The 18,163-nt window shown below is 49.1% G+C and overlaps 1 protein-coding gene across 1 annotated transcript in view; it reads left to right on the top strand.

The window, feature by feature from the left end:
* RALGAPA2 (Ral GTPase activating protein catalytic subunit alpha 2) overlaps positions 1-18,163 on the top strand; it is a 93,664-nt gene that overhangs the window by 29,393 nt on the left and 46,108 nt on the right. The window contains exons 21-35 of the mRNA XM_062490735.1: positions 1,195-1,388; positions 1,813-1,911; positions 2,145-2,300; positions 9,667-9,795; positions 10,895-11,023; positions 11,707-11,765; positions 12,057-12,165; positions 12,447-12,557; positions 12,890-12,958; positions 13,148-13,285; positions 13,737-13,923; positions 14,713-15,469; positions 15,741-15,812; positions 16,795-16,918; positions 17,704-17,859. Coding sequence (XP_062346719.1) covers positions 1,195-1,388; positions 1,813-1,911; positions 2,145-2,300; positions 9,667-9,795; positions 10,895-11,023; positions 11,707-11,765; positions 12,057-12,165; positions 12,447-12,557; positions 12,890-12,958; positions 13,148-13,285; positions 13,737-13,923; positions 14,713-15,469; positions 15,741-15,812; positions 16,795-16,918; positions 17,704-17,859 — 2,489 coding nt within the window. The remainder of the gene's footprint in view (positions 1-1,194; positions 1,389-1,812; positions 1,912-2,144; positions 2,301-9,666; positions 9,796-10,894; positions 11,024-11,706; positions 11,766-12,056; positions 12,166-12,446; positions 12,558-12,889; positions 12,959-13,147; positions 13,286-13,736; positions 13,924-14,712; positions 15,470-15,740; positions 15,813-16,794; positions 16,919-17,703; positions 17,860-18,163) is intronic.

The following is an 18,163-nucleotide window of genomic DNA, read 5'->3' as shown; positions in this document are numbered from 1 at the left end:
TAAGTTCATTGTTTGTGGCTGTGGTGCAAAAATTGCTCCTTTGGGGCTGCAAAGAGGAAGAACTATATGTAGTAACCTGACAGGTAATGTGCAGTGAAAGGAAAAGTGAGGTAACAGATGTGTCATGGCCCAGCAGAGCCAAAGTGCCCTTGACTGCACTGCTGCCTCTCAGCCAAGTCACAGCTCACTTTGCTGTGGAACCTGATGGGGTGAGGCAGAACAACACTGGCATCACCACTGGGCAGTAGGGATGTCACTTCCCTGAACAGGGATCTGTAGGAGGTCATTCTAATGTGCTCAGTAAATAATATCTGGTTTAGCACTTTGGGGCTTTGTAATGCTACAGCACAGAAAGCGGGGGAAAAAGTCCCCAGAGTTGTTTTTAAAATATATTCGAACTTAAAAGCATCTAAAATGCCTTTTATTTCACTAAATTTTCTTGCGTCCTCAGAGGACATGCGTTATTTCCTTCTGCCTTTGTAGAGGTTTCCTGCAAGCTCCTTGCACGCCTTGGCTGCTGCAGGAACGCCTGGAGCGTGGCTGTGCTGCTGCCTGGGACAGGAGAGCAGCTACCAGCTCTTGGCATAAAAATGTGCACTTCAGTGTGGCTTTGTGCTGCTTACAAACATAAATCCCATTACCCTGGCAGCCTTCTCCAGGCTCTGCTCTCTGTGCACTTTGCTCTCTCAGGAGCTGCTCTGTGTGAGTGGTGATGCCTGAGCGCATTTCTCAAGACTCTTCAGCCGTGGGTTTTTATTCCTTTGTCCAGTTGCATTACCAGGTCTTGCTACACTGTGTGATCTTAAAAAAAAAAAAAAAAAGGACTATTATAAATACAGAAATATTACCCGTAAGAGCCAGTTATTGATCAAATGCATCCCTCAGGTACCTGAATGTTGCATTTAGTTACATCTGCCTCCCTGCTGAGAAGCCCTCTGGGGTGGGAACAGTGTGGTGTGGCAGAGCTGTGCCCTCTGGCACTGTCACCTGCCAGCCCCTTTGCCTACCTGTTTTTCTTCACCCTGTTTTTGTTTGGCTCACGAGCAGCTCCAGCAATGAAAGAGAGAGATTTGAGAGTGAGAATTCTGGTGAGATGGGAGATGGCTAGGAGGAGTAATGACCAGATTTTATTGACCAAATTCACGGTTAGGCTGCATTTCTAACTTGTGGGAATGGAACACTTTAAATTTACAGACAGCAGTGAGTTCCTGGCTGACGACTGCAGTATCATTGCTGGTGGAAGCCTTATTGGTTGGCATCCTGATTCTGCTGCTGTGCTGTGGAGGAGGATCCTGGGAATTCTTGGAGATGTGAACAACATACAGTCACCTAAGATCCATGCAAAAGTTTTTGGCTACCTTTATGAGCTGTGGTATAAACTTGCCAAGGTATGTGGTACTTAAAGCGAATGATAATGACAGATTTCTTCTGTTGTGGAAATGATTATTTAATGGGGTTCAGTGTTAGCACCTGGAGGATAGGCATGGTGTAGGAGGGCTCTGTCTTGTTTGGTTTCCAGCAGCTAACTCCAACAGAGAATCCTATCCAATCCCAAGGGAATTTAAATGGGGTGAGGAAGCAGTAGGGAAGAAAAAAGAAGTACAGACATTGGTATTTGTGTAAAGGTCCACAGTGTGACTCAAACTGGTAGTGTTTGCTTTGGCCAGGGAGCAGCAGCATAGAACCAGCTTTCCTGGTGGCTCTGGTTGAAGTGGGAACAGTTCTGTATAACCCCTGAATGTAAATAAAGTAAAATTAAAACGTTAAAAAAAGATACTGGTTTTATTAACACTCTTCATTAACAACCATCAGATCCGGGATAACCTTGCCATCAGTGCAGACAATCAGTCGACTCCTTCTCCTCCCGTCCTGATCCCTCCTCTCAGGATCTTTGCATCGTGGCTGTTCAAGGTCAGTTCTGAAATTCTCACACAGGAGTACTTTCTTCTATATCAGGCCAGAATGGGCATGCATTCAGTTGCCTCATTTTTAACTTTTCCCATGGCTGCTGGCCCGGACAGCCGGTGCCCTCCAGAGGCTTCCGCGGTGGGGAGCAGACGTCTAGCGCGTGCTTTGTCGGGGAGGTGCTGGGGGATGCACGGTGGGGAAAGCAGGGAGTGATGCAGGGTTTGCTGCTGTTGCAGGCAGCCACGCTGCCCAGCGAGTACAAGGAGGGGAAGCTGCAGGCATTCCGGCTGCTCTGCACCATGATGAGCCGGCGCCAGGACCTGCTGCCCAACTCCGACTTCCTGGTGCACTTCTACTTCGTCCTGCGCCTGGGGCTCACCAGCGAGGACCAGGTACGGAGCTGGGCACCCCGTGCCGCCGCTGCCTGTGCCGCAGCAGCAGGAGGGGCTGCCAAAACCTGCTGCTTTGGCATGGGAATGGTTCCGGGTCTCCCCGTCCTGGGGAGGCCACGGGGATCGAGCGTCCCGTGCGAGGTGAGAGAAAAGACTCGGTCAGGCTCTTAGGTGATGATTGTGTCACAGAAACAGCTCGGCGCTCGTGGGAAGTCTAAGAAATGTTCTTTGGATGAAATTAAAACTAGCGAAGAACAGGTCAAGGAATGAGAGCAAGGGCTGCAGTTCTGCTGGGGGAACTTGGCAGCCAAGGGCACAGGGACCCCTCAGGAAATTCTGGGAGTTACTGATGGTGCCTTTAGGAAACCAGACAGATTTGATTGTTTCTGAGATGGAAGAGGGGAAAAAGGAATTCTTATCAGACTCTTGCCCATCGGTTTCCCTCCTGAAAAGTTAGAGCTTTTGGAAAACGCTCCTTTTAAATAGACAAGAACAGAGAGGCAGGGGCTTTTTCCTGGAAAATCCTAGAAGTGCTGCAGCTGCACATCACTCCCGGGTTCCTCAGGTATTTTACATCCCCCCACAATGCCCATCCCTCTGTGTTTTCCCTGGATATTCTGCAGCCCTACACTGCCCATCCCTCCGTGCTTTCCCTGGATATTTTGCTGGCGGCTGCTGCTCTTTCCTCTTGCTCCCCACTCTGGTGGCTGTTTGCCTCTTGGTGGCACACTTGACCACAGGTTTGCTGGCGTGTGTGTCCCTCCTTAGTTGTGGAACTGGGTGAGGTGCTAACTGGCAGTGCCTTGGAGCGAGGCATTGATGGGGAAAGCAGGATCCTTATTTCTGCTCCTGTGTTACCAGGGCCATTGGCTGCAAGGTGCTTGCTGTGTGCTCGGAGAGTGGGAGCCTTTCTCTCAGAGAGGATGTGGAGTCACAGGGCGCAGAATCCCTGGAAGAGGGATCCTGGCATGCTTTCCAGGGTTTCAGAAATAAAATTAACTTGGGGGTAGCATTTTTAGCACAGATTGGGTTTCTCTGCTGAGCACAGGCCTAAATTTCTCCCTTCTAAGGAATGTTCACAGAAGGACGGGGTAGGAGGTGTCTGATGGAGGAATTCTCCTTCTGTGTGGATCACTAGAGCAGCTTTCAGCATTTATGTGGGAAAGCCACAGAAAGACAGCCCAGCTCCAGGCAATCACCTTGGCTACTTCAGAAGACCATTTTAGGTGGTTACATAATTAAATGTATTATGATTGTTTTTCAATATTTTGGTTTGTGTGACAGATGTTTTCTTGAAGTGTATTTCTCTTCCCTCTCCTCACTCGCTTGAGGATGTGAAAATAGGATGTTGCTGCTGTGTTGTGTAGCTAGAAGAAGAAAATGATCCAGTTTTGCACATGCCATAAAGGAGTACAGCGTTATTCCCGGCTTTGCAGCCCGCTCTCGGGGGTGCAGAAAAGAGCAGTGTGAGGGTGGATTTTATAGGAGGCTCCCATGGCTCTGCCAGCACGGGATGTAGCAATTAGCTCAGCAGAGGAGACAGCAGGGTAATGAGCTGCAGCTAATTTGTCCATGTGGAAGTGTCTAACAACAAACATCCCTGGAGAAGTGAACAATTCTCTGCAAGGATTGCATCACCTATCCAGGTGGGAGAAGCCTGGAGCAAGTGGCTGTCAGGGGGACACAGGAGGGGCCCGGGGTCAGGGCTGAGTGAGCATCTCAGGGTGTCCCCCTCCTGCACTGCTGCAGACCCTGGCACTGCTCTGCTGCTGGGCTAGCCCGGGCTTTTTTCCTGTTTTCTTATGAATGGCATTCATTGAGGCTCTCACTGCCTTCCCTCCCTGGCCTCTGGTGTGAAGGGAAGAGCTGGGATGTTCACTGCCATGCTGGGGTTAGGGAAGGAACTCTACCTGTGCTTAGGGGCTTGGAAATCAGGAAATATTCCTGGGGGTGCTTTGGGGATAGCCTGCTGCAGGTTGGGTGGGCATAGCTGCCTTCTGCTGCCAGGTGAGCCTGATGGGCAGGAAACTCCTGTTCCAGCAGCTGCACCCAGGTGTGTCTTTTGTTTTGGGTGATAAACGCAGCTTTTTTAATCAACCCAAAGTCTGACACCGCAACCCACAGGTTTTACAAATTCCTGAACCAGGAAAAGAAATATATTTTATTATTGCTGTTTCATTGCTCCTGCTGGCTGCTTACTGGAACAGCACTTTTTGCTTCATTCACCTGTAAAAGTCAGTAAGTGTCTCCTTGCTCCACAGCTTCCTCTTTCTTGCTGAATAACTAAAGTACCAAAACACAATCCCAAAAAGCTACAAGCACTTCTCAGAAAATCAGCTGTTGGCATGATTGGGGTTCTTCAGCTCGGGTCTTTCTGGCTCTTAAATAATCCTTTGAGGTTGCTGGTGTTTGTTTCCTAAGAATTCTGTGGACTTTTGTCTCGCCGTTTCTTATTCCTGTCTAAATTTCTGCTTGTAGTCTGAGAGGAGAAGGCAGTTCAGGTGAGGTGCTTACCTGGTAGGGACACTGTAAAAATCAGAAGCAGGTTTTCAATCCTTTTTTTTTTTTGTTTTTGGGTTTCAACCCGCCCCCCCCCACCCAATTGCTCAGTGTTGTTTTTTAGCCAGCCTCACCTTATTACCAGGGTGAGCATCAGTTACTGTGCCTGGTGTCACCTGTCCCCAGCGCTTAAGGTGTTACCTGCAAAGTGAGCAAGGGGGTCACCTGTATTCCTGACTTTGGGAGTCAGTTCAACAAATAAATTTAATCAAAGTATGGTCATGTGGACTTCCCAGAGGACCTCTGGAGTAGGATACTTATGTCTTTAGAGAGCATAACTAAAGGTAGAGACTTGAGAGGTTTTCTGTGAGAGGACAGTGGACAGCCAAGGAAGGAGACTCTGCTGGCAGCATTTTCAATTCAGTGATACGAAGAGCAGAACAAACTTTAAATATGGAATAAAGAGGAAAATCGCCGCAGTCCAGCCGAGCTGGCAGATGTCCTGGGTGATTAAATGTCAGCACAAGCAGCAGGCCTGCCTGTGGAGCACAGCCTGGCTGCAGCTTGGGCACTCTGCAGCTTTGTTTTAGCTCAGTTCCTTTCAGCAGTGCAAGGATGCCTTGGCTGAGAAGCTCTGCCAGTAGAGGTGCTGAGGCACAGTCAGTGCCCGTTGTCCACAAGGCTCTTTTTTTGTTCCAAAGGCACCGCAGGTGGTGATGGAAAGGAAGCTGCAGCAGCTCTAAGCTTCTGTAAAAACACCCACTGGAATTCTCTGTGTGGGAAATGGCTGATGTGTAATAGAGGAAGCATTTTCCAGCAGAGGAGTCATTAATTACCTGTTTGTATTAACACTGGTCGGACATGAAAAAAAACAACAACAGCATTTGTGGGTTTTGTATCTTTCTTCCCAGTTGTCACTCAGCAGCCAGGAGCAGCCCTGTGAAGGTACAATAAATGAGTAGCTTTGCTTTTGTCCCCTGTGGGACGGGTACTTCTTGCCTGGATTTCTGCCTGATGCTGTTGCACACGAGGGTTGTACAGAAACCATCGTGTCATTTAGATTCTTTCCCAGACTGCCATTTAAGAGGAAATAACCTTAATGTAGTCTAGTAAGGTTTAGATTCCCCTATTTTAGCTTCTCGAGACTTCTTTCCAATGGCTGCCATGATTTTCTCCCTCTTTTAATTCACCCCTTATCTCATTTTCTTTAGAAAATTTGCTTGTGTGCTCCCATTATTTGCTTTGAGTGCTTTGAAAAAGTGTTAACAGACAGCATGTTTCCAGTAGGGACAAACAAAAGTCCAAATGCCAGGGTCTCACAGGAACTCTCACATCCCCCTCTGCTTGCCCAGAGTGGGCTGAGTGGGAAGTGCTGTGGGAAAAGAGTTGGAAGATTGACTGGAAGTAAGGGGGAGCCAAGTCCTGCCAACTGCAGGAGTGCTGTGCAATTGGGACTGATTTTAGTAGTTTTGTTCTTTTCTATTTGTTTTGCTTCAGTTCATTTGTCCTTCCTAAGCTCTGCCCATCCCACCCAAATTCTGGTTTTGTGGTTGGTGTTCTGTCTGCCAGGGCTTGGGGGAGATGTGTGTGGGAACACAAAGACACCTCCAGAGTCCAGGCAGTGCTGTGGCCTTGGCACCCACACCCTTGTCCCTGGATCCACTGCAAGCTCAGGGAGTGCTGTGTGTGCCCAAACCAAAATATTTATTCCATTCCTTTATCCCAATGCTCCCCCCACTTTTGAAAGTGTCAGGCATGCCACAAAATGGGAGAAGTTTTTAAATCTCCCTCTGTTGTATTCCAGCTTGGAGGGACTTGGGCTATAAAATGTAACTGTTTTGGAGTTAGGTTTTACCTGGCACCTTGAAATGGAGCTTTTTGATAAATTAATCCTGAATCTCCCGAGGTTGTCAAAGTACTTAATGAATTTTTGACAAGTTAACTCTTACCTAAAACATCACGGTAGGTAGGAAAACCGGGCATGAGTAAATGGAAGCATTTGTTCCTTTAAAGTAGGAGAGGAAAAGGGAAATCTCGAGGCTTCTGTAAATTAACAATCTTTCCCGTGCCGTGGATCTCGGCTGCCAGTGAGGTGTCTGTTGGTGAGGAACAGAGTGAACTTTCAGTGAGAAATCCATGTTGTTCCTGCCGAGGGACAATGAGAAACGTGAGGCAGGCAGCTGGCAGGCTATTTGGTTACACCTGTAATCTGCCAAAGCTTGAGCAAAAATTAGGTGAAGAATATTTTTGCAATTGACCTTTCAGTGAACTTGCATACATTTATTTCGCTTACTCGGTGGATGTTTATGACCTTATAATTTGAATTACTAGATTAACCTATGCTGAAATACGATGCCGTTTATAGGGTTAACGAGTTTGAGAAGGACATGCATGCAATTGCCCCCTCCTCTCCCCTCTTCCCCAGCTTTAACACCACAGAGCATCATTCTGAATTGAAATAGTCCATAATGGTCCTTTTTTTCACTTTTCTTTAACAACATGAACGCTGAATTATAGCTGTGCAATTATGTAAACAATGGAAATGCTTCCAGAATGAATACTTCCTTTTAAATTTTCATTTTGTGTAATTGCTGAAAGGTTTGGAGCCATAATAAACCAAAATTATTTTACACATTTATTGTTCTAAAGGTCAATTATGAAAGAAGTAAAGCAACAACACTGTGCAGAATGAGTAAACCAATTTCCACAGCCATCACCATATGTTTTTCTTATGGCTTGTGTTTTCCAGTTGCTGTGTACATAGCATTCAATTAAAGTGATTCATTGACCAGGCTGGGAGCTGCTGCCCAGAGTTTACGTTTGCACGGAGGGAAGGAAGCCGGGCTGTGTTTGAATTACCTGATTTTGCCCTATCACTGATAGCACAGATCTCCTGGCTCCCCAGCCCTCTCACAAGCCTCTCCCCTCTGATAAGCGCCCCGAGCCCCCGCGCTGCTGCCCTGAATCCCGGGCTGCTGTGAGCTGGGTGCTCTGCTGGCTGGGAAAGGGGACAGACCTGGCAGGCTACCTGTCCTGGGCTGATGCTGGCCCTGCCTGAGCCATGGGCTCTCTGAGTTGTGCCGTGACCCCAAGTGCCCAGGGTGACGTGCTGGGTGCTCGGGGTGAGCCCGGCTGAGCGCCCTCGTGTCAGACCCTCCCTTGGGAGATGGTTCCTGCTGGGTGTCACTGCAGCCAGCAGCCCCTGATGGGAATTCCAAGGGAAGCCAAGGAGAGCTGTTCAAGGGGAATTTATGCAAAGTTTCTCACTGTGGAAAATGATTTCTTTCTAGTAGCAGTGCATCTTGTAACGGGCGGGCAGATCCCTGCAGCCTTGTGGACTTTCGTGTGTGCTGTCACAGCGTTTGTGTGTGACAGGAACTGACTGGTGGCTCTTCTTGTCCCCCTGTGAGAGCTGCCGTGTACAGGGAGCGTGCCTGGGACCCGTGCCCTGGTGCGTGGCAGATGGGGTGAGGACAGGAGTTAATGCAGTTGTTTGCAGCAGCCAGGTTAGCCTGGGCTCTTTTATCGTGGCACATGTCAGCAGCAGCCTGCTCCCATCTGCTGTGCTGCTCAGGGCCAGCCCAGCCTTACCTGGCCCTGCCCTACAGGTGTGCTGTGCCGGGCCAGCGCCCAGCGTTAATCAGCCCTTAATTATAACAAGGTAGGTCCTTTGTTCTGTGCCGACCCAGGGTTTACCACCCGCTTTGAGCGGCTGCGTCCATCTGCTCTGCTTCTCAGTGTTTGCATTGACCCATATTGACTCAAAATGTATCAAAGGAAGTGATTAAAAGTAGCTTAAACATTAACTCAAGCCGCGTTTTAGCTTATTCAGGAAAGTGAAAGCATTATCTGCTACTTTGTTAAAAACTAATACTGTTTATTTGAACGTGTAGCAGTTATTTCATGGGATGCTGGTGTTGCACACACTTAGTGGAGCACTAAGTAGGGGCTGTGCAGGTGTTTAGCAGGGCTTTGAGCAAATTGTGGAGATGGTAAAGCATCTCTTCGTGTAGAGAAAATTGGGTTTGTCATCTTTAGCTTCTGCTGTAGAGATTGAGCACGTGGACACATTCTGGGGGTCTCTAGTTCAGGCTGTCTTTGACACCTCATGAAACCAGTAAGGATGGATGGACGTGGAAAAGAGTTTTCATTTGCAACTTTTCCGAATTTTATTGAATGGAAAACAATTATCTACTCAGTACAGAAATAGCTTGATGTAACTCTTCAGCAAATACGGTGTTGCAGGTAAAGGATTATTATACAGATTTTACGTCTAGTTTTAAGCCCACTGAAAGCTTGCAGGAAAGAAATCTTAACTCAAATACAGGAACTTTGCACTGGTTTGGAGAGACTGTGAAGTCTTGGAACGTGGAAGGGTTGAAGATGAAATGCTTTATGTACTGTGTACCACAGGGCGATGGCAAGTGAAGCTGGGGCTGCTGGTCTGTTCCTTCAGGGCACAGGGAGCAGCCCCTGTTCTTGTGACATGGAATTCTGAAATTCTAAGATTCGAGGGACTCACTCCTCTGGACTGCTGCAGTGCTTCATCTTAAATCCATTAAATGTTTGGATGCTTGATTTCAAAGTCTTGTTTAACAGAATGGTGGTGCTTAGGCACAAGGAGACATGAAACTCTGAAGAGGAGTTTAGGGGTACAAATGTTACCAAAATACCAAATGCACTTTGGCTACTGGAGGGTGGTGTTTACATGGAGGTCGGTTTGCACACAGAGCTCTGGGAACTTGCACTTCCATCAGCATGGGGCCAGAGAACCTCAAAGTTAAATCCTCTCAAACGTCCATCTCCTCCAGCTCTCCCTTTTGCTTTTGGGCTTCCTGGCTGTTCTCACAGGCGCCTTCTCTTGCAGGACATCCTGAACACGGTGATAAAGCACTGCCCACCATGGTTCTTCTTCCTGGGGCTGCCTGGCTTCACGATGCTGATCGGGGACTTCCTGGGGGCGGCGGCGCGCGTGCTGAGCGCGGACACGCCGGAGGTGAGCGCGGCTGGCCCGGCCCTGGGGTGGGTACTGGGGCAGCTGTGGGGGGAGTCCTGGGATGAGGGAGCACACTAGTGCTGCAGAGGTGTCGGATCCAAAGGCTGAGGCGTGAGGGAAGCGTCTCCCAGCTGAGCGTGGCCCGTGAGCGCTGCCGTAACGAGCAAACACTGAGAGGGAGCAGGGAACTCTCTGGGTGATGCAGCATCACTGGCTGAATGTCAGCACTGACAGAAATGGGACTCCAGACAATTAAATTATCCAGGGTTAAGTACAGTAGCAGATCAGCGAGCGGGTGCCAAAGTGCAGGTAAAGGTCTGGCAGTCCTGGGAGGAGCAGGAAAGCTCTGTTGCATGTGAAGCACCAGCTCAGGGGAGACCTTTCTGTCTGTTCTGGCTGAGGGCTTTTGCTGCTGCTCTTTTGTGACATTTGTGTGGCTGAGCAGGGCCACAGCCCTCTCCTGTTCCAGCAGAGCTGGGATGGTGAGCCAGCCACGCTTCTTCCATTGGCCTTCAAAGAGATTGGTCAGCCTTACTGCTGATCCAAAGCTTAAATGCTAATAAGGAATGGATACTCAAATTTCTGTGGAAAAACACAAAGGAGACCACCCCCTTCCACTTGTCCTGCATGCATAAAACTAGGTGTGTGCTGCATTTTCAATGTGAAACAGTAGTTAACATGCTCACAGCTCGTGCTGTGGTGCTTTTGGTGGCTCTGTTGGAGTAGGGGTCTCTTTGCACATCAGTATCACCTGTGCAGCCAGAGGGTTCTGCACCCACTCCCTGTGCCACAGGATCACCTCATAGCAGAACTGGATTAGTGCTTCACCTCCTCCCTCAGCTGTTCTTCAGGGGCTTCTGTGCTTTCTTTTGGCCTCAAATGGCTGATTGTCACACTGGGTAACGAGGGGAAGTGTTGAAGATGTGGGGTGTGCTCAGGAGTGGGGCCAGGCACCAGTGGAGGGGCTGCCCATCCTCACCAGGAGAACAGTGCACACTGGCCTTGGAGCTGGAGGCATCTCCATGTGGGAAGGGTTTTCAGTGGATATTTCAATGAATATTTTTTTAGCGATTGCTTTTGCCTACTTGACCTTCACCAGGCTCCCCGCTCTGAAGCTCACACCATCCTTGGTGCTCTTGTGTGCTTTCCAAACACCTACCAAGGAATCCTACGGCTGGGACCCATCTCAGAAGCTGATGAGAGCATCGCAGGAACTGCAGATGTAAAGGTGAAGCCACATTTATTGTAAATCTTTAGGTAACCTAACCTGGTTTCGCTGTGCAGTGACTTCATTCCTGCCCAGATGGTTGCCCTCACACAAGCCTCTGTTGCTTTTGATGAGCTTGAGGCTCTGCAGTGATTCACTGCTCAAGATTAGGGATGGCTGGGGAGGAATCTCTGAGTTCCTCACGTGGCCTGAGCAGAGGCACGTGGCACAACCAGAGAGGATGCAGAAATCCCTTCACACGCTTGGCTCCTGTTCTTGCTTCTTCATCAGGCCTTGGAGAGTCACTGGAGGTATCTTACTTCTAAAATTAAGTTCGTTTTTTCTGTACTAAACCATGCACTACATTTTTCAGAATGTGTTTTAGTTAGAACCTAAATGCTGCAGTTTGTATGGAGTGACCATCACTTGTTGTCTGTAACTGCCCCTTGACACTGTAAATGAATTGATTTCCTCTCTCTGCCTGAACATGAGCTGTAAGCTGATTTGATTTGTCCACAAGGGCCTGTATATTTGAGTCGTAATTGGTGTTTCTCCCTTGACAAAATAGAATTGCTATGAGGTAAAGATGCTTTAGCAACAGACAGAGAATTTAAGTGACTTCACCTGTAACTATGTCAAAATTAAGCAACTTTAAAGTAGTTGTGTGAAAAAGATGCTTATTCTAATTTATTTTGTTATTTTAGTATTGCCTCATAAATATTTTATTGAAGAATGCTACAGAGGAGCCAAGTGAAGCTGCAAGGTAAAAATACAGACTCAAAGAAATGGGAAAATATCATAGAATTGGTTAGGTTGGAAAAGACCTTTAGCATCAAGTCCAACCATTTATGGCTTGGAAGAGTCTTTCTTGCTGCTTATCTTCTGCTGCTGCCTTGTGGTTTGGTCTGTGAAGTTGAGCCTCACTCTGCACCATGAAGGTGCTGGTCTGTCGTGTTGGAGGGGAAAGAGATCTCGTCTTCGTGCATTCCCCTCCCCACCCCCCAAAAAAACCTTCCTCTAAATCTCCTGAGCAGCTCCCTTTGTCTTTTCACAGATGCATAGCCATCTGTGGCCTGGGCGTGTGGATCTGCGAGGAGCTCATGCAGTGCACAAGCCACCCCCACGTGAAGAAAGCCATCAATGTCATAGGTGTGACACTGAAGGTATTGCTCTGATCAATGTGCTTTGGGGAAAAAAAGGCATTTGCACTTTGCAAATGGTCACTGATGGTCTGAGGCACGGGCTGCTGCTCACTGGTGTCCTGCATAGCAGATCACATAGACAGTGTCAGACCTGCTGGTTCATAAGGCTGTGGGTGGAATTTCACACCACTAACGTTGTTTATTGTTGGCAAAATATTGAAATGTAGAAAAATTGAATCTAGTGTGTTGTATCTGGATACTTTATTTGGCTTTTAATCACCTTTTTTTTTTTTTTTTCCTAGTTTTCCAACAAGCTGGTAGCTCAGGTAGCCTGTGATGTCCTCCAGCTGCTGGTGTCTTACTGGCAGAAGCTTCAGGAGTACGAATCCTCCCTGTGCCGGAAAATTACTGAAGTACGTCAGGTTCTTTAAAGTGTCTGTATGGAAACCTTACGCAAAGTTGTCTTAATCCTTTCCTTGGGCTGCTGTGATTTTTGTGATTTTGACCCCTCCTTTTTCTTACTGTTAGGGATGAACTTGCTACACTTCCTGGACCAGTGCAGGTCCCTCATTTGTAGTGACTTGTTTGCAAAGTGGAAGCTTTTCTTTCATTTGGGCACTGATTGGCACGGGCAGTCGATGCTCCCAGGGGAACTTAAGCTGTTCCACGCCCTGTGCAGTGAGGGTCTGTCTGTGCAGAGCAGGAAGCTGAGTGCCTCCCTGACACTGGCTTTGTTTGGCTGCAGATCCTGGTGGCCACCATCGCCTTTCTCCTGCCCGGTGCTGAACACTCCTCCCTGGAGATGGATAAGAAGGTGTGTCCCTGAAAAGAGCTGTCTCCATTCTTTGTGCTGTTCAGGGTGGGGGTGGGGGGGGTGGGGGGGTTGGGTAAATGAGGTTGCTCTGAACCGAAGTGGGATTTTTAAACTTTCCAACTTATACCCTAAAGTCTGGGTGAATTGAATAGAATGTACCTCAAGCCCGTGCTCCGTGTTCTCGTTTAGTTCATAGTTTCACTGCTGCTTTGCTTGTTGGACTGGTGCATGGCACTGCCCATGAAAATACTGCTGGAGCCCGTGTCTGCTGGTGCTGTGGAGGATCAACATGCATCCAGAGCTCCTCTGTTGGATTATATTTACAGAGTGAGTAGGGGGAAGGAAGGTGATCTACACTGCCTGGCTGTTTAAAGGTGCTTTTCTCACACCCAGAGGGCACAGAAGCAGCTTTGTCAAGCCTAGAAAATCATGTCATCCAAGTGAGATGCAAGATCCAAATGCAAGATGTTAAGAAAATAAGATTAGAGATGTAGAGCAGACAGAGGATGGTGAAAACTAAGGTAAAATGCTTAAAACAACGAGCTGGGGAAAATAATCTTTGCAGAAGTATTTGGATTGTTTGAAGTGGGCTGTTAAAAGGCAAAACGAGCCCTGAGGCGAGTTGTTAAAGTACAGAATCAGTGCAGATGGAGACTGCTAGTTTAGAAATGCTGAATTTGGACCCGGGTGGGCTGTGCAGTGTGTCAGAACTGGGGGCCCTGCTCGCTAGGTGTGTTGGGACCATCCCAGGCTGGTCACTGGCTCTGTGCCCCCATAGGTCCTGCACTGCTGTGTCAATGGCTCCAGCACCTACAAGCAGCAGAGCCACTACGTGCTGAGCCTGGCTGACCTCTCCTCCGCTGACTACGACCCCTTCCTGCCACTGGGGAACATCAGGAGCTCCTCGGAGCCAGTCCAGTGCCCCTCCTCCACCGATTTGGGCAACCTGCTCACTGTGGCCGAAGGTGAGGGTGTGCCCAGAGCATGGGCTGGGCCGTGTGTGTGCAGCAGTGGGAAGTAGTGCTCCAGGTTCCATTTCTGCCCTGGAAACATGCTTATCCTTACTGTACTTAGCAGCTGTTCCTTCAGAATCGGGCATGGCTCGCTCTGGATGGATTCCAGTTGCCTCTGTGATAGGATGTTTGAGCTCATTGCCAACGCGGCTCCTTAGAACAAGTTTATGTTCAGAGGATGTCAAGGGGAAGAGAAACCCTGTAAACCAAAGAGAACTGCTTTTACACTGAATATGAAGAAACACAGAAATGAGAAGGTTTCTGACTGTAAGAGGGCTGGCATTCCCATGGGAGATGTGGAGGCACAGCAGTAGCTCAGAGCACAGTCTGAAGTAACTGATGGATGAAGTAACACATATAATGACATGAAATAACTGTTGGATGTGCCTGTGCTGATGAGACCATCTGAGCATCCAGGAGGTCTCTCCCTGCCTCGCACAAGATTTTCCCGCCTGCCAGAGGTGGAGGAGCATTGCTTTGCAGTGACACCTCTGGTTTGCCTTGGCCTTTCTGCCCTGTCACCCTCCTGCTCCGATGGCCGTGGGGGTGTAGCGAAGTAAAATAGAATGATGGGATGGATGGGATATTTTGGAAAGCTGTTGGAAATAGTTCCTTGAGCAGGAAGGATCGGCAGGTCACAAAGGGCAAGCTGCTGCAACTTGGCAGAAATCTGCAGGTGCTCCTTCTGTATTGCCCCTTGCTGCTCTTATTGATCTGTTGTGTTTTCCTGGATGGTTTCAGAGAAGAGGAGGAGGAATTTGGAGCTGATCCCTCTCACGGCTCGGATGGTCATGACTCACCTGGTGAACCACCTGAGCCACTACCCGCTCAGCGGGGGCCCCGCCGTCCTGCACAGCCTCCTGAGCGAGAACCACGACAATTCCTTCGTGGACTCCTCCGAGCTGTGCTCAGAAGTGTTCCGCAGCCCCAACCTGCAGCTGTTCGTGTTCAACGACAGCACTCTCATCTCTTACCTCCAGATCCCCGCCGAGACGAAGGCGGGCGCGCAGCCGGCCGTGCGGGTGATCGTCAGGGATATCTCAGGGAAGTACTCCTGGGACGGCCACGTGCTGTACGGACCCCTGGAGGGCTGCCTGCCCCAGCACAGCACCGACGCCTTCGCCTTCGCCATCCCCAGCCGGCCGCAGCAGCCGGGCTCCCCGGAGCAGGGCTCGCAGGCGGAGGAAGGCGAGGACGCTCTGGACCAGCTGCTGGAGCGGATCGGGAGCAGCAGCCCCGAGTGCCTCCCGCACCCGCAGCGCCGGCTGAACGAGCCGGCACCGCCGCCCCGTGCCATGAGCCCCGAGCAGGAGCGCGCCATCACCGAGGCCCTGCTGCGCCAGAGCGCCCAGGAAGAGGAGTTCATGCGGAGGTGCGGCTCGGACTGCAGCATGAGGCTGGCCCCCCAGGAGCCACCACCGCCCGCCGAGCCCCAAGCCTCCTTCTATTTCTGCCGCCTGCTGCTCGACGACTTGGGAATGAACTCCTGGGATAGAAGGTAGGGAGAGAGGATCCAGGATGTGCTTAGGGTACTCTTCTTGCTTTCCACCCCCAAAAGTGGACGCGCTTAAGAAAGCGAGGGTCGTACAGATGGGGGTAAGAGCAGAGTTTTGAACATCAGTGGTTATTTGAAATAGACGCTGATGGATTGTGTATAACAGCATTTCTAAGAAATCATATCATGTTGATTGTCTTAGCTGTTTAGATGATGAAGTACTGTGTCTGCACTGTGCTGTGTTTGCCTTCAAACCTTTTTGATTTGTTTTCAGAAAGAGCTTTCATCTGCTGAAGAAAAATTCAAAGTTGCTGCGAGAACTGAAAAATCTGGATTCCCGCCAATGGTAGGTGATGTGCACTGAACACACCGTGGATGGGGTTCGTGTTTCTCAAGGGAAAATGAGTCGCCAAAACCAGAACCTCATTCCTGTTGAATTCCAAATATTGGTATGAAAATTGGACTGTTTGTCTCTCCAGAGTTCTGTAGCCTGAATGGAGAAGCCACCTGCACTGGCACATTCTCTGTGTACAGAGAATTCCAAATCAGTGGGAAATAATAAGGCAGATTTTTTTCAAGCTTGCTTTAGCTGAGAGGGAAAGGAATCAGATTGGTTGTGATCTGGGTTCAGCTGACACAAAAACTGTGTTTTCTACAGGGTGATCCCTGTGTCAGGGGCAGTACTTTGAGGGGTGATCTGCCCAGAGCTGCTCCCCAGCCAGGAACTGGCAGAATGAAGTTCGGAATATTCCGTTTTATTTTTCATTACTTGGCGCAGAGCTGTTTGAAGAACATCTGCAGCATTGCAGAGTTCTGAGTTTCTTTTAACCCAACAATTTCCCCATCAAATGCACTTTGCGTGTTTTCAGAGAAACCAGCTATCCCTGTCAGCCTTGGAAAACTCTGCCCAGGGTCTGAAGATCAGTAATGTTTCTTCTACCTTGTACGTCATCACCTTGTAATTAAAATTCTGTAGATCAAATTATGCTCCCATTAACACCTGTGCCACCTTGCTGTGCAGTGCTGCACAGATCTGAGTCATTAACCCTGTAATTGGAATTTGGTCCCCAGTTCTGTGGCTGATGCACAGGAGGACCAGGCTTGACTCTGCTCTAGGATCTGGGGTGTCTCTGCAGTGAGGCTCTGGTGGCAAAAACACGGGGTAGGGGGGGAATCTGAAAGTGAGTGATGTGTGTGTGTGCACAAAATAAATGGACATAGGGAGCTAGGCGTGGGCACCTGGTCATGTTTGGCGTGCAGGGGGATCTGAAAAATAGTTCTGAGCCAAAGCTTGTTTAACTTGGATTTCTTTTCTTGTCCTGTGGCAGTCGTGAGACTCACAAGATCGCCGTGTTCTACATCGCCGAGGGACAGGAGGACAAGTGCTCCATCCTGGCCAACGCCAGGGGAAGCCAGGCTTATGAAGACTTTGTTGCTGGGCTGGGCTGGGAGGTAACAGCCGTTAATTTAGACAAGCTACCTTGTTGCTGGTGGTACTGTGCAGTTTTTAGTTCACCAGAAGAAAAATCGCTGCACACTGATGCTTGGCTGCTTTTAGCTCTTGCCATGCTCGGAGCACACACTCAGCACAGGAGTTCTTTATGACGTGTGTGAGTTTAACTTGCTTTGTCAGAATGGTGTGTCATGATCTAAATGCCATGAACATTTTAGTGTTGGGGAAATCCAGGGTAGCTATATGTCACATTTAAGGATCCAAGTGCACAGTGGGGATGCAGCATCCTCAGGCTGGTGCTGTTGGGAAAACAAACAAGCCTTGGGATTCAGGCTTGATTTCCGAGAGGTGTTTCTTCTGAATAAACTTCTGGATTAATTTCTTCTAAGCTTTTTCTTTCTTTACAAATCTTCAGTAGTTTTTCTGGTTCTTTTTCTCTCTGCCTTTTGTGATGCTTCTGGCAGTGGGAGAGCCCTTAGCCAGCAGTGTGTGGCAGAATGCTGTTGTTTCCTTGCTGCTGTTTGCTGGAGGAAGGTAGAATAGCTGGATAGATAATGAGTCGGGACCTAATTCAGAGAGATTTACTTTCAGTAAATGTCAAATACAGGCATGGGAAAGACAAATCTAATGGGAAGATCGCAGAGCTGCAGGGGGAAGGATTCTTTTTCTCTGGGGCAGCTACACAAAGCTGGGGTGGTGATTTCATGAATCCTGATGAGAAGCAAATCCTGCTGGCGCATCAGCGTGTTCAGGTGGCTGCTGTCTGTGCCCTTGGCTCCCTCAGGTCGACCTGTCCACGCACGGCGGGTTCATGGGCGGGCTGCAGCGCAACGGCAGCACGGGACACACCGCGCCCTACTACGCCACCTCTACCGTGGAGATCATCTTCCACGTGTCCACCAGGATGCCCTCCGACTCTGACGACTCCCTGACCAAAAAGGTAAAGGCTTTGTAAAGGTTCTGCAGCGCCCTGGAAGCACAGAGTACTTCCGTGGATGTCCGAACTGCAGGCAGCCTCTGCTGGCTGGCCCTGGCAGGCTGTCCCCGCAGTGCCACGTGGTGCTCTGCAGCTGGGCTTAGCTGAATTAAATGGCATCTAAATTCTGGGTTCTGAAACACAATTAACATTTCCATGGTAGCCTCAAATGCCACCATGAGTAATAATATTAGCAATGATTTCATTTGTACGTTGTCTGCCTGCCAAAACTGCTGTAGGTTTTTAGAACAAAGCAACCGAGTGCAGC

Source organism: Cinclus cinclus, chromosome 3 (genome assembly GCF_963662255.1).
Source record: "Cinclus cinclus chromosome 3, bCinCin1.1, whole genome shotgun sequence".
Classification (NCBI taxonomy): Eukaryota; Metazoa; Chordata; class Aves; order Passeriformes; family Cinclidae; genus Cinclus; species Cinclus cinclus.
The sequence above is the reverse complement of the archived record's forward strand: the minus strand, read 5'-3'. Positions and strand labels throughout refer to the sequence as shown.